This window comes from Podarcis tiliguerta (genome assembly GCF_965153285.1).
Source record: "Podarcis tiliguerta genome assembly, chromosome: 16".
In the NCBI taxonomy this organism is placed as follows: Eukaryota; Metazoa; Chordata; class Lepidosauria; order Squamata; family Lacertidae; genus Podarcis; species Podarcis tiliguerta.
In genome coordinates, this window is record NC_139549.1 from 29,087,394 (window position 1) to 29,101,627 (window position 14,234).

Consider the following 14,234-nt stretch of genomic DNA (forward strand, 5'->3'; position numbering starts at 1 on the left):
TTCTCTTGCCCTTCTTACTATTTGCATTTATCAACCTCTTTATGCAACAAAAAGTCTGAAGGCCACGGTTTAAATCATTAAAACAACAAGATCCGTCCGTCTCACTAAAAGGTGAGCAACACCCTTGGCGGCAACACTTAATTAACCAAGGGCCACTAATTAACCAAAAAAGGCCTTGGCATGGGACCGAAAAACTGACAAGGACAGCACCTGGCGTGTCTTTCTGGGGAGAGCATTCCATCAATGGGAGGCCATCACAGAAAAGGTGGCTGCTCTCCACCCCTTTTTTGGGGTGGGGCACATGGAGAAGGGCCTCTGAGGAACACCACAGGGTCCAGACTGATTCGTGTGGAGAAAGACAGCTTTTTCCTCGCGGTTTTTGTTTCTCTCATTGATCACATGGACTAGAAACTTAGTTAATGGATACCAGGAGTTCAGTAATAATAATACAGTCATACCTTGGGTTACAGACACTTCAGGTTGCGTTTTTTCAGGTGACGGACCCGCCAAAACCCGGAAGTACCGGAGTGGGTTACTTCCGAGTTTCGGGGGTTGCGCATGCGCAGATGCGCCGCTGCAGGTTGCTAATGTGCATCCCTCTCGGATCAAGTTCGCAACCCAAGCGTCCACTGTAATAATAATTTATTATTTATACCCTGCCCATCTGGCTGGGTTTTCCCAGCCACTCTGGGCAGCTCCCAACAGAATATTAATAATAATAAAAGCGATAAAACATCAGACATTAAAAGCTTTCCTAAACAGGGCTGCCTTCAGATGTCTTCTAAAAGTCAGACAGTTGTTTATTTCCTTGACATCTGCTGGGAGGGCGTTCCACAGGGTGGGCGCCACTACCGAGAAGGCCCTCTACCTGGTTCTCTGTAACCTCACTTCTCGCAGGGAGGGAACCGCCAGAAGGCCCTCGGCGCTGGACCTCAGTGTTCGGGATGAACGATGCGGGTGGAGACGGTCCTTCAAGTATACTGGGTCGAGGCCATTTAAGGTTTTAATATAGAACGCACAGAGAAGACTACATAAAATGCATTCCAGGATCCAGTTTGTTAAGGGCAATGAGAGTTGTTCGGAGACTCCCTATTCCACTCACAGAAGTATCACAGAACTACAATTCCCCTATTCTCACAGAAGAGAATTGTACTCTCGGAAGAGGGATTGAGTGTTAAACCAGCCCTGTGAGGGGGACGCGGGTGGCGCTGTGGGTTAAACCACAGAGCATAGGACTTGCTGATCAGAAGGTCAGTGCTTCGAATTCCCGTGACGGGGTGAGCTCCCGTTGTTCGGTCCCTGCTCCTGCCAACCTAGCAGTTCAAAAGCACGTCAAAGTGCAAGTAGATAAATAGGACACCCTACTGGTTTAGGTGACGCGGGTGGCGCTGTGGGTTAAATCGCAGAGCCTAGGACTTGCCAATCAGAAGGTCGGCAGTTCGAATCCCCGCGACGGGGTGAGCTCCCGTTGCTCAGTCCCTGCTCCTGCCAACCTAGCAGTTCGAAAGCACGCCAAAGTGCAAGTAGATAAATAGGTACCGCTCCGGTGGGAAGGTAAACGGTGTTTCCGTGCGTTTCTCTGGTTCACCAGAAGCGGCTTAGTCATGCTGGCCACATGACCCGGAAGCTGTACGCCGGCTCCCTCGGCCAGTAAAGCGAGATGAGCGCCGCAACCCCAGAGTCGGCCACGACTGGACCTAGTGGTCAGGGGTCCCTTTACCTTTACCTTATGACTGGTTAAAGTGGCATGATGCTTCTTTCAAAGCATAGTGAAGCTGGGACCAAAATTGCAAATAAAGTTTCAAAGTTTAATATGCATGTGAGCCCAGCAGGGGGCGATAATATGCAAGCTGACGAAGTTGCTTCCTTTCCGGTATGATTGGTCTGTCTAGCTCCATATTTCCTGCACTGACTGGCAGTAGCTCTCTAGTTCCTGCACAGCCCTACCAGAAAACAGCAGGGTTTGAAATTGGGATCTTGTGAGCAGCAGCTCTTTCCCTGAACATACCAAGAGGCCTTATATTATTCATTTATTTATAGGGTTTCTTATCCAGCCTTCACCATATTGTCTCAGGGCAAGTTGCAGCAGCAGACTATCTGGACAAGGCTAGAACCTCTGGAGACTTTTTAGATTATCGGTATTCCTTTACTAATTCCTTTATTAAGGGACGCGGGTGGCGCTGTGGGTTAAAGCCTCAGTGCCTAGGGCTTGCTGATCGAAAGGTCGGCGGTTCGAATCCCCGCGGCGGGGTGCGCTCCCGCTGTTCGGTCCCAGCGCCTGCCAACCTAGCAGTTCGAAAGCACCCCCGGGTGCAAGTAGATAAATAGGGACCGCTTACTAGCGGGAAGGTAAACGGCGTTTCCGTGTGCGGCTCTGGCTCGCCAGAGCAGCGATGTCACGCTGGCCACGTGACCCGGAAGTGTCTCCGGACAGCGTTGGCCCCCCGGCCTCTTTGAGTGAGATGGGCGCACAACCCTAGAGTCTGTCAAGACTGGCCCGTACAGGCAGGGGTACCTTTACCTTTACCTTTTTATTCCTTTATTACATATTACAGCAGAAGCATCATTTCTAAGACAACTCACAAGCCCGGCAAATTTGGAACTCTGCTTGACAATCCACTAATATTCCCCCTTCGTGTGAAGACAATTCTTATTCTTTTTTCCCATGACTTGGACTTTTGTTATTTAACCCATACGCAACTGTGCTTATTCCACCTGCATGCTTTGTTGTTGCTGTTTAGTCGTTTAGTCGTGTCGGACTCTTCGTGACCCCCTGGACCAGAGCACGCCAGGCACTCCTGTCTTCCACTGCCTCCCGCAGTTTGGTCAGACTCATGTTTGTAGCTTCAAGAACACTGTCCAACCATCTCACCCTCCGTCGTCCCCTCTCCTTTTGCCCTCCATCTTTCCCAACATCAGGGTCTTTTCCAGGGAGTCTTCTCTTCTCATGAGGTGGCCAAAGTATTGGAGCCTCAGCTTCAGGATCTGTCCTTCCAGTGAGCACTCAGGGCTGATTTCCTTCAGAATGGAGAGGTTTGATCTTCTTGCAGTCCATGGGACTCTCAAGAGTCTCCTCCAGCACCGTAATTCAAAAGCATCGATTCTTCGGCGATCAGCCTTCTTTATGGTCCAGCTCTCACCTGCCTGCTTTACGCTTTTGTTTTTCACCTTTTAGTTTTCACCTGTCCTTAACAGTGTGAATGTGACCCTACTCTGAGTAAACCTACTGAGATGAAAGGGCATGGCTGGCTTTTGTTTCATTCATTTCCATTGATCTGCTTTGAGCAAGACTATTAGGTTAGGACCAACCCTCATCAGAACATCTATAACCACCTTTCATTTGAAGATATATGATGTCATATATACATGAGTGTGTGTGCATGTGTTCTAAATTTCTTGGTTAAAAGGTAAAGGTAAAGGACCCCTGAATGGTTAAGTCCAGTGAAAGGCAACTATGCACAGGGGTCAGCAAACTTTTTCAGCAGAGGGCCGGTCCACTGTCCCTCAGACCTTGTGGGGAGCTGGACTATATTTTTTTTTGGGGGGGGGGAGGAATGAATTCCCATGCACCACAAATAACCCAGAGATGCATTTTAAATCAAAGGACACATTCTACTCATATAAAAAGATGCTGTTTCCCTGACTGTCTGCAGGCCGGATTTAGAAGGCAATTGGGCCGGATCTGGCCCCTGGGCCTTAATTTGCCTTCCCATGGACTATGGGGTTGTGGCGCTCATCTCCCTTTCAGGGCAAGGGAGCCAGCGTTTGTCCACAGACAGCTTTCCGAGTCATGTGGCCAGCAGGATTAAACCACTTCTGGCGCAACAGAACACTGTGATGGAAACCAGAGTGCACAGAAATGCCATTTACCTTCCCGTTGCAGGGCTACCTATTTATCTACTTGCACTGGCGTGCTTTTGAACTGCTAGGTTGGCAGGAGCTGGGACAGAGCAACGGGAGCTCACTCCGTCGCGGGGATTTGAACCGCCAACCTTCTGATCGGCCAGCCCAAGAGGCACAGTGGTTTTGACCACAGCGCCACCCGCGTCCCTGTAAAAGTTCTTGGTATACTACCCTGAAGTCCATTTAGGGATTTGTGGTTTGCATGTATTTAGCGGGAAATAAATAATTTGCAATTCAAACCGCTGGTTTTGACCTATAAAGTCTTACATGGCTTAGGACCCTAATACCTCAAAGACCACTTATGAACTGACCCCGACCCTGAAATCATCACCTGAGGCCCTTCTTTGTGTACCCTCTCCACAGGTGGTCTGGAGAGTTACAACCTAAGAATGGGCCTTTTCTGTGGTGGCTCTACACTTGTGGAATACCCTCCCCAGAGTGCCATAATTACATATCTTTAGGTGCCAGGCAAAAACATTCCTTTTTAATCAGGCACAACCATTTTTTGAATGGGTGGGCTGTTTTGAGGCAGAACGGTCTTTCAGATTTGTCCCCCACACCCCTGATGCTGGTTTCAATGTGTGTTTCCTTCTCACTTAAAATATTTTAAGTGTCTGAGACACCATGGCTGCTATGTACTGAAGTTCTCACCCTGGGCCAGCAGGGGGATACTGTAGATAGTTTTCACTCAGGTCCACATATGCAAATAAGGAATTGAAAGTGACGTTCAGTGATTGGATAGTTACAGAAAGTGGTTACTGTTGCGTTGTACTGGAGCTCTATATAAGCAGGCTGGCTGAACCCTTCAGCTCAGTTCTGTTCTGGCCTGTGAATAAACAAGAGCTGTGTGAAGAATCGCTGTGTCGTCTGATATGTTCACCCACAACAATGGCAAAAAAGAAGCAACAACTAATAAATTTAGTAAATCATAATAGCGATAATCAATAGCTGGGATTTATTTTCATTTCATTTCTCTCTACCCTTCTATCTGTTCAATCTCTCCTCCCCCCACTCCCCCTCCCCGTCCTTTCATTCTCTCATCCAGTAACACCTCTGAGTAAGGGGCACATGTCACACCAAGCTTTCATTTTGCAAATCATGCTTCACCGTGACACTGCGGGGAGGGAATGTGCAGACAGCATGCCAAACTTTTGCACACAGCCATCAGGGATTTGCCTGCAAAGCACGACTCCATTGTTCCCCGTTGCCGATATGGCTGCAGCTATTCAGATGTGCCGAGCTGACTTTGGAGGTGTCAAATTAATTTGCAAGATCGCCCTCGTCTTTTTAGTTGACACCAAAGGAAAAGCCCTGGACTCCTTGGGAAGGGAAATTAGGTTTTGCTCATGAGATAGAGACTTGTGCTTTTCTTTGCTAGTGGCTCCTATATTTGATAAATTTCTGCCTCCCTTGTTTTGCCCCTGTTTCTGTAGTAGTTTCTGCTTTGCAGGGCAGCAGGGGACTCGGTTACAAGTTCGAATTTAGTTTAACTTTAAAATATATATTTTAAAGGGACACCAGACACATATGTGTAGAAGAAAATAGCCTTTTAAGCATCCCAGGTCCAAGGTATTCAGGGCTTTAATGGTAATATCCAGCAGGGTATGCTGGAATTTATAAAGACTCTTTTCACACTTGGGGGTATTATGGTGAATCTACCGTTTCCTCAAGGATTGCATATATTCATTATTTTGTCCCAAGATAGTCACTGGTCAAATGGGATTTGCAAGTTTCTGAAGCAATGCAAGAATGGAATGTGCCCCAAATAGCCATCTTTGGCAATGTTTCATTCTTTCAATGTGTTTGCAAATTCAAGTACCGCCACAGGCTAGGTGAAAAACTTCACCATTGATTCTAGCCCTTATTCCATAAATAATTTTAGCTGCAACCCCATGCCCAATGACTGGAGAGCAGGGGGTGTGAGAAGGCACCATTTTCACCACACCCAGCGCTCTTGTTTTGCTGCAGTTCACTTTCTGCCAAAAAACAACGTTATTTGTCTCACTGTCCGCTGTCGCAAAATTCCACGCCTCACGTAATTTGCAAAGTTAATTATGTAAATTTACATTGCTACTACGTGATACCGCTCCATTCATTTCAGTGCCGAGGATACACAATGCAAATATGAGCCAAACACTGGCAATCTCCATTTTCATTCCTGTCTGAATTCTTGGACATCCCTTGCCTGAAAGAAAGCCTTACTGAACTTGTATTTTTCAATAGTATGTATGGGGTGTGGTGCTAGTGATTTGCAGCCATGCCCCTTTAAGTCTGGTTAATTCTGATGGGTCTTGTTAAGTACAAACTACCGTATTTTTTGCTCTATAAGACTTACTTTTTCCCTCCTAAAAAGTAAGGGGAAATATGTGTGCATCTTATGGAGCGAATGCAGGCTGCACAGCTATCCCAGAAGCCAGAACAGGAACAGGGATTGCTGCTTTCACTGCGCAGCGATCCCTCTTGCTGTTCTGGCTTCTGAGATTCAGAATATTTTTTTTCTTGTTTTCCTCCTCCAAAAACTAGGTGCGTCTTGTGGTCTGGTGCGTCTTATAGAGCGAAAAATACGGTACATTCGCTGGACTGTAAAACTAAGAGATAGAAATGATGAACTTTTAATGGAAAACTAGAGGCCTTTTTTTGGACTTTCCGATGAAGTATTATTGCGATATAAAATAGTGAGCAAGATTCGAGATATGAACGGCAGGAGGCGGGGAATAAAAATACCGATAAGGATGGTGTATGGGGGTTTGGTAACAAGTCGGGTTTTCCCCGTACACATCCTCTTCGTCAGGCTTAAAATTTCTGTCCAAGTGGATTTTTATAAAATTTGACAAAACGTCCGGGTTTTTAAAGCAGCATTTTTAAACCTAATAACAAGTATAATGCACTCTGCTGCTGACTCACAAGCATGAGTTAGGAAGGATACTGTTCAGTGGCGTAGCGTGGGGGGTGCAGGGGGGGCCGGCCGCACCGGGCGCAACATCTGGGGGGGGGTGCTCGCACTCGCAGCTCTCTGCCCCTACCTGGCTCACTCACTCTCTCTCACTGCAGTGCTGGCTGTGCGAATCTGATCCGAGCCGCCGGGTCGCCGCCCACTGTGGAGGCGGGGGGTGCCTGGCGTGCGGTGCGGAGAGAGAGCGAGGGACTATCTGGGGGAGGGACAGTGCAGCGGGGGGGGCGCAAATTACTTGCCTTGCCCCGGGTGCTGACAACCCACGCTACGCCACTGATACTGTTAAATCAATACATCCTCTCCTAGTATCCACAACATTCCCACAATGCGCGAATATAAAATTGACATTCCTTGCTCTGCCTGCTTTTGACTCTGGCTCCACCCATAATGGAGAGTTGACCCCTGGAACATTGCCCAGAAGGGAATATGTTTCTTGGGCTGGGGGTGGGGTGTGTGTGTTGAAAGGTTCCCTGTCTTAAATAAAGTCAGGAGTTGTTGTGGAAAGCAGACAAAACATGCCATCTTCCATTTTAGCGGCAATGGTGGAGGTAGTATACCTTTTTCAGAGGTATATAATGTATATATATGTGCAGTTCTTTTTGTCTTTTTTTTAACAAAGAGAGATTGAATCAGACGTTCTTGTGCTTGGAAACGACACACGGTCAGGTGTCCATTATAAAACAAGTGGAAACAATGAGTGCATAATGATTGGCAAAATGTAGCTTGACTCCTTCAGCTCTCTTCTTTACCAAAAGAAAACAACCCAAAACAGCTGTGGCTGACGTTCAGTCTTTCCTCTCTTTCTTAAGATTGCCACTCAGCTCGACAGGACGTCATATGAAGATAAAGGAGAGTTGAGGGCACACACATTTCTCATGTAGAGACTCCTGTACCCAAGATCCCTGGCAGCCAGCGATGGACGCCGCAGTCCAGAATGTTCTAGAGAAAGACAGAAAATAGGATGGAGTCGATGAGGTACAGTTTCCAGTTCCTTCTTTTCTTTTATTTTTTTTTTTGGGGGGGGGTTTGTTACAAAAAGCAATCTAAATGAATAAAGCGCAAAGATAACAAAAAGTAAGAAAACAGCGAGTAAATAAATAAATACAGTGGAACCCCGACTTACAAGCATAATCCGTTCCGGCGGCCCGTCCTTTAGGCGAAACGGGACGCTAGTAGAAGCGCCGTTGTGCACAGGTGCATTCGGCGGCGGCGCGCTTCTGCGCATGTGCAAACCTCAGAAACCGCTTCTGCATGTGTTTGAATCGCGGCAAACCCGGTACAGTGGTACCTCGGATTACATACACTTCAGGTTACATACACTTCAGGTTACAAACTCCGCTAACCCAGAAATAGTACCTCGGGTTAAGAACTTTTTTTCAGGATGAGAACAGAAATTGTGCTCCGGCGGTGCAGTGGCAGCGGGAGGCCCCATTAGCTAAAGTGGTGCTTCAGTGGTACAACAAATATATATAAAGGTAAAGGTAAAGGTACCCCTGCCCGTACGGGCCAGTCGTTACCGACTCTGGGGTTGCGTGCTCATCTCGCTTAAGAGGCCGTGAGCCAGCGCTGTCCGAAAACACTTCCGGGTCACGTGGCCAGTGTGACGAAGCTGCTCTGGCGAGCCAGCACCAGCGCAGCGCACGGAAACGCCATTTACCTTCCCGCTATAAAGCGGTACCTATTTATCTACTTGCACTTAGGAGTGCTTTCGAACTGCTAGGTGGGCAGGAGCTGGGACCGAACGACGGGAGCTCACCCCGCTGCGGGGATTCGAAACCGGCAACCATGCAATCGGCAAGTCCTAGGCGCTGAGGTCTAACCCACAGCGCCACCCGCGTCCCCATATATATATATGTGTGTGTGTGTGTGTGTGTGTGTGTGCAGGAAAAACACAGCCGCGAGCTAGCCTGGCAGAGAGTCAGCACACTGTTCTTGCTGGATCAGGTATCCTTCTCTGACAATGCAGACATGCTTTCCCTCTGAGAACATGACTTAATTTCTATGCATGTGTAAAACTAAGGCAAGGAAAAGCCTCTGTAGAAGCCTGTGTGATTTATGGGCCTGCAGAGTCCACTTTTGTGGGTTCCGCCAATGGCTGCTGTTGCTCTGGACCAAGTAAAGCTGTCTCAAAGATCACAGGGGTCTGTTTATTGAAGGAGTCTGCAACCACACACCTGGCTCCCTGCACACCGTCCCCTTGGCACCGTTTCTTGCTGCCCACGGCATTCCCTTGGCATTCCACGCAGACGCGACGCTCTCTCGCCAGCGGCCTGCTCCAGAAATGCAGGCGGCAGGCAGGGCTCACCTGCGTCAGGCGGAAGTAGATGCAGTAACTGGAAAGCACAAAGAGGGAGGAAGGAAAGGGTTAGGTCTCCATGCTGGGTTAAATTGCCTTCAAACCATTCCTGCCCTCCGCACCCCAGACATACACAAATGGAGGTCATTGTCTCTCGAGACAGACGGATGCCAACAAAAACAGGATTTTGGGGAGAGATGCAACACAGTTCCCGTTCAGAGAACAATCCACTTAAGAGCTCGTGCACACTTGCATTCATCCTGTGATTTCTTCTGGGTACAGGTCCAAGACGTTTTCCCCTGGGAAAACCCTCTGTTTACCACTGAATCGGAAAAAAATGTGAATCTGTGCAATACCCAGTGGATGTTTCTTCTAATTCTGCGGCCAACTGCGGGTTTACCCTGGGGAAAAGAAAAACCTTTGAGCCCCGTACTGAGAAATCATGGGACAAGTATCGAAGAGCCCTAAGTTGCCATTATACCCAAGTTGGTCGTTATACCAGAATACCTGAAGGAGCGTCTCCACCCCCATCATTCTGCCCGGACGCTGAGGTCCAGCGCCGAGGGCCTTCTGGCGGTTCCCTCATTGCGAGAAGCAAAGCTACAGGGAACCAGGCAGAGGGCCTTCTCGGTAGTGGCGCCCGCCCTGTGGAACACCCTCCCATCAGATGTCAAGGAAATAAACAAATAAACAAATATCTGACTTTTAGAAGACAGCTGAAGGCAGCCCTGTTTAGGGAAGTTTTTAATGTGTGACATTTTAATGTATTTTTAATCTTTGTTGGAAGCTGGCCAGAGTGGCAGGGGAAACTCAGCCAGATTATTATTATTATTATTATTATTATTATTATTATTATTATTATTATTATTTTCAACATAATATACAAACTGAAACACAGCTGCCCACTAGGTAGGAAGGTTGTCACAGCAATTGGCTCTTCTTTTCTAGGCAGAAGACTCCAGAGCAAGGGCAGGGCACGCTGCCCTCACTCTGATCTGGCTTCACAACGACACTGTCGTGATGATGTGGAGTTGATCACGAAGCCACACCCAAGCGAGGACAACGCTCTCTGCCCTGGCTCTGTCGAGCCTTGTGGGAGGGGGGAAGATGGCTAGCAGCCTAGGTACCCAGGAGTCTGAAGGATGCTACTGATAGGACCACGTAACGGAGCAACGCCGCTAGGAGGCAAGGTGGCAGCATTTGGGACTTTTTAGCTTAAAGAAAATGTGAGCAAGAGGTGGCATGATAGAAACATATTGTCAGCCTTCAGGAAATCGGCTTCTTGCCCCCGTGGCAGTAGATAAGCAGAACAAGGAAAAGGAGTCTTCTTACCAGTTAGTAACTTTCATAATCACAGAGAGAGAACAAAGAACACATCACCTAGAAATGGTGGTGCTCCCAATTAAGGATTACACCCCCCTTCCGTCCCTATTAAGTCTTGTAATCTGAGTTTGTACTCTCTGTGCTGTCTGTTCTGCCAGTTTTTGAGCTCTCTGGGACTTTGGAGAAACGGGGTGAATGCTGTCCAGAGACCGTGAATCTGTTAACACTCTCTCTTCCAGTGTTCCTTTTGCTAGCTGTTCCCCATCCAGTATTTCCCAGCTTCTGCCTTCTGAACTATGCCCAAGAAATGCTACTTAGATATTTCTCTTGGGATTCATAACCCAAAGCTTCTTATTTGCTTCTGCGACTTCCTGTTTATTCCTGGCTCCCAAAGAGCATTCCCGGAGGCAAAACAGACCATCCTGTTCTGTGGTTGTTATGTACTGAGTTGAATAGGATCCAAACTGCAGCAGTCTGATTGGTCCTAGAACAATAGGATCCAAATCGCAGCAGTCTGATTGGTCCTAGAACAATAGGATTCAGAATGCATCAGTCTGATTGGTCCTAGAACAATGCAGCAGTCTGATTGGTTGGCAGGAACCACCCAATCATGCTCCAGTTATAAGTGAATCCACAACCTGATTGGCTTACAGTAGAATTCCAGAATTAGCCAATCATGTGCAGCCCATTGTGTAAATAATGTATATAAAGCAGATACTTTGAGGGGACTTTCATTCATTCCTCCTCACCACTATGAGCTGAATAAAGAGCATGAAATCACTTTGCGACTCTGAGCATATTTCACTGGCGACGAGGATGGGATCCCGCTGAGCTGATTGCCACACACCGCACCACAGCACCGCCACCTGCCGCACCGCTGCCTCGCACCGTGTATCTAGGCTTCAGCTCTGGGACACAAGGAACTCAGAATGGCAACCAACAGCAGCTTCTCGCCGTTCAACCCAGCATCTGGAGACTGGGAAGCGTACGCCTCTCGTTTCACCTTCCTCCTAGAAGCCAAAGGGGTCACCGATGAAGAAGACGCCAAGAAGAGGGCAATATTCTTCAGCGTCTGCGGAGAGGAGACGTTTGAAATCGCCCGGGCTCTCCTTGCGCCTGAAGACGTCGCTACAGTTCCATACAAAACAATAATGAAACAGCTGAAGGGGCACTTTTCGCCACAGCCCTCAGTGGTGGCTCGTCGAAATGCCTTCTACGCAAAGCGGCAAGCCCCTGGGGAAACCATAACTGGGTTTGTGACCTCTCTCCGCCAAGCCGCCCGGTTCTGCAACTTCTCAGAGCTGGAGAACATGCTTCGTGACCGCCTCGTCGGTGGCCTGAGGGATGAGAAGCTGCAACGACGCCTCTACGCTAAGAAGAACCTAACGTTCCAGGTCGCTCTGGAGGAGGCCCTGGCAACGGAAGCTGCTGAGAAGTCGACGCAAGAGGCACGGCCGAGCCAGGCGTCCCAACCGAGGGTCCACCACGAAGACCTCACCGACGACTCAGGATCCAACAGGGAGGAGGTGCACCGAGTACAGCAGCGCACTCAAGCAGCCCACTTACCACAGCTGCCTCGACGAGAAGGAGGGAACTGCGCAAGCTGTGGAGAAAGTCACGAGAGGAGGACCTGCAGTTTCCGCAACGCAGAGTGCAGGCAGTGCAGAAAATCGGGACACATCGCCCGGGTGTGTCGGGCTCGGCCCACCCGACGCCAGGCATCAGATGACCAATCCAAGAGCCCCAGGTCCCGGGGCCCAACGCACCAAGGCAACTCAACGGAGCTCACGGACTTCCAGGTATACCAGTTGCCCCACCCCAACGTAGAGAAAATTTATGTAGAGGTACAGATAGAGGGGGCCCCATGCCGCATGGAGCTTGACACGGGTTCAAATCTATCCATAATCTCGGCAAGGACCTTAAGGAAACTGTGTCCTACTGGGGGTCCCAAACTCAGGCCGGCCCCATTCACCCTCCGGGACTTCCAGAAACGTAAGGTCCCCACAATGGGGGTGGGGACCTTCAGGGTGCAATACCGAGGGCGGACGCGGCAACTGGACTTGCTTGTGGTCAAGGGCCCCTACATTACCTTACTGGGATTGGCATGGTTTGGACCACTGGGGCTAGCCGTCACCGGGGTGAACAACACTAGCTTACAAGTGGACGTGGACGCCATATGCAAGGAATTTCCGGGGGTTTTTGATGGGAAATTGGGACAGTATACGGGCCCCCCCATCGCTCTACAGCTTGACCCCGCAGTACGACCAGTCAGGCTCAAGGCCCGCCGGGTCCCGTTCGCCCTGAAACCCCGTATAGACGAGGAATTGGACCGGCTCGTGGAGCAAGGAGTGCTGGAGCCGGTGCCTAATGCCCCCTGGGAAACCCCAATCGTCACACCTGTCAAGCCTAATGGCTCGGTCCGCATCTGCGCAGACTACAAATGTACCATAAACAAGGCCCTCACGGCCCATGCATACCCAGTGCCAGTGGTCAGCCATGTCCTTGCCACCCTGGCTGGGTCGAAAATTTTTGGCAAGCTGGACTTGGCCCAAGCATATCAACAGCTACCAGTAGATGAGGCCACAGCAGAGGCACAGACAATTGTGACGCACAGAGGAGCGTTCAGGGTAAAGCGGCTGCAATTCGGCGTCAGCGTGGCACCAGGCATATTCCAGAACCTAATGGACTCTCTCCTTAAAGGAATTCCTGGCGTCACCCCCTTCTTCGATGATGTGTTGATTGCCGGGCCCACACCAGAGGAGTTTGAGGACCGCCTCCGCACCGTTCTGCACCGTTTCCAGACGGCGGGTCTCAAGGTGAAGCGGGAAAAATGTCTACTAGGAGTGCCTCAGGTGGACTTTCTGGGATTTATGGTGGACGCAGAAGGGGTCCACCCGACTGGGGACAAGGTACGGGCCATTTGTGATGCCCCAGCGCCCAAGAACAAGACTGAACTTCAGGCCTTCTTGGGACTATTGAACTTTTACCATTCCTTCCTTCCCCACAAAGCGGCGGTAGCAGAGCCCCTACACAGACTTCTGGACAAGCGGGCCCCTTGGGTGTGGGGCCAGCGCCAGGAGGCTGCATTCCAGGCAGTCAAGGACTTGCTTGTCTCAAACTCGGTCTTGGCACACTTCGACGAGAGGCTGCCGGTGGTGCTAGCATGCGACGCCTCACCCTATGGCATTGGCGCTGTCCTGGGACACCAACTCCCGGATGGAAGAGAGGTACCAGTAGCATACTTTTCCCAGACACTCAGCGCAACCGAACGGAACTACTCACAAATAGACAAGGAGGGGCTGGCAATTGTGAAGGGAGTAAAAAAATTCCATGATTTCTTGTACGGGCGGCCCTTCACCATGGTGACTGACCACAAGCCGTTGCTTGGCTTGTTTGCCCCCGAAAAGCAGACCCCCCAAGTGCTGTCTCCTCGCGTCCTCAGGTGGTCAATTTTCCTTGCCAGCTACCAGTATGCACTGATTCACCGACCTGGGAAGGCGATGGGCCATGCGGACGCCCTCAGCAGGCTACCACTACCGGAAACAGGCCCCGACCCAGCACCTGCACAAGAGGTTATGAGCCTGGAGCTGCTTCCCGACCGCCCCATTCAGGCACAAGAAGTTGCACACCATTCCAAGAAAGACAGGGTCATCTCCCGGGTCCTGGACTGGGTGTGGAGGGGATGGCCCAGCAACAGCCCTGGGCCAGAATTCGCTGGCTACACAACCCGCAAACATGAACTGTCAGCCCACAAGGGGT

At 49.8% G+C, this 14,234-nt stretch overlaps 1 protein-coding gene across 2 annotated transcripts in view; it reads right to left on the reverse strand.

Moving 5' to 3' along the window:
* Nucleotides 1–6,499: 6,499 nt before the first annotated feature.
* Nucleotides 6,500–14,234, reverse strand: part of LOC310666870 (somatomedin-B and thrombospondin type-1 domain-containing protein-like) — a 28,968-nt gene continuing 21,233 nt past the window's right edge. Inside the window, exons 4-5 of one of the 2 annotated variants that reach the window (XM_083418407.1) lie at nucleotides 9,031–9,189; nucleotides 6,500–7,795 (exon numbers count right to left, since the gene is read on the reverse strand). In XM_083418407.1, coding sequence (XP_083274533.1) covers nucleotides 7,690–7,795; nucleotides 9,031–9,189 — 265 coding nt within the window. In that variant the 3' untranslated portion in view covers nucleotides 6,500–7,689. The remainder of the gene's footprint in view (nucleotides 7,796–9,030; nucleotides 9,190–14,234) is intronic. The other variant, XM_083418406.1, reaches the window with a different exon arrangement.